Source organism: Teleopsis dalmanni, chromosome 1 (genome assembly GCF_002237135.1).
Source record: "Teleopsis dalmanni isolate 2A chromosome 1, ASM223713v2, whole genome shotgun sequence".
Lineage (NCBI taxonomy): Eukaryota > Metazoa > Arthropoda > Insecta > Diptera > Diopsidae > Teleopsis > Teleopsis dalmanni.
Genome location: NC_051846.1, coordinates 159,860,761 through 159,861,783, shown reverse-complemented (window position 1 = coordinate 159,861,783; position 1,023 = coordinate 159,860,761). Strand labels below are relative to the sequence as shown.

Below are 1,023 nucleotides of genomic sequence, written 5' to 3'. Positions count from 1 at the left end.
ATAATCGTGTTAACATTAAACTGAAGCAGAAAATCCGGTAACTTTCGAAACTGCATGCCAATAACTTTACATATAAGAAAGGAGTGCTGACGCTAAGCTACAGCATAACGGAACATAACCTCTGAAGCTCTAAAAAATGTTTGCCAACACTAGTTTAAGGCAAAAAAAAAATCTGAAGTATACTTTATGGCTAGAATACAAAAGTTCGATTTACACAGAAAAATTCGTTTTTAAACAGAAAAACTGACACGAGTAATTCTAGAGTGTAAGGAGTTATATATTGATGTTCTAGGAATAGGTAAAATACAGTGAATTAATTGGTACGCTGAAGAGGCGTATAGTTGATCAAGACCTAAAAAATTATGTAAAGTTAAATATTGATCTTATAGGAATAAGTAACATGAGATGTAATATTATATAAGAGGAGGTGAAGTTAAGAAAGATCTAAAAAAGTTATTTGAAGTTATATATTGATGTGAAATGCTATTGAATATTGAACAGGAGAAACGTGCAGTTGACAGTAAATTTAATTGAATAATTATTAAATGTTATTCGTTGGCTTGGTCATGTCGTGCAAATGAAATAAAGTGCATCGGCTAGGAAGATGTATGATTCGGTAAACGCCGAATGATCGAAACGCCGTAGTAAACACCTGCATCTATAGTGGAAGAACCAGGTAACCAACGATTTGCGGGCGCTCGGCACTACCCACTGGTGACAACAAGCTACTGAACGGGCTGGCTGGCGAAAGCTATTGGACGCGACCCAAGAAAACTCAGATCTATTATAAGTAAGTAATTATTTAATATTTATGCTCTAGGAAAAATTAAAATGCATTGGATTGGTATGCGGGACAGACATACAGTTAATGAAGATCTAACAAAATATGCAAATGTTAATGGAGACATTGTAGAAATAAATGTATGTTAATGCGATGGAGTACTAAACTGGAGAAGCGTCCAGTCTATTAATACGCAGGAGTATAAGTAAGATTGTTTTAATTATTTTTCAACAGGAGAAGAA

The 1,023-nt window shown here is 34.2% G+C and overlaps 1 protein-coding gene across 1 annotated transcript in view; it reads right to left on the bottom strand.

The window, feature by feature from the left end:
* Positions 1-313: 313 nt before the first annotated feature.
* LOC119666569 overlaps positions 314-1,023 on the bottom strand; it is a 2,625-nt gene continuing 1,915 nt past the window's right edge. Inside the window, exon 5 of the mRNA XM_038075851.1 lies at positions 314-352. Coding sequence (XP_037931779.1) covers positions 314-352 — 39 coding nt within the window. The remainder of the gene's footprint in view (positions 353-1,023) is intronic.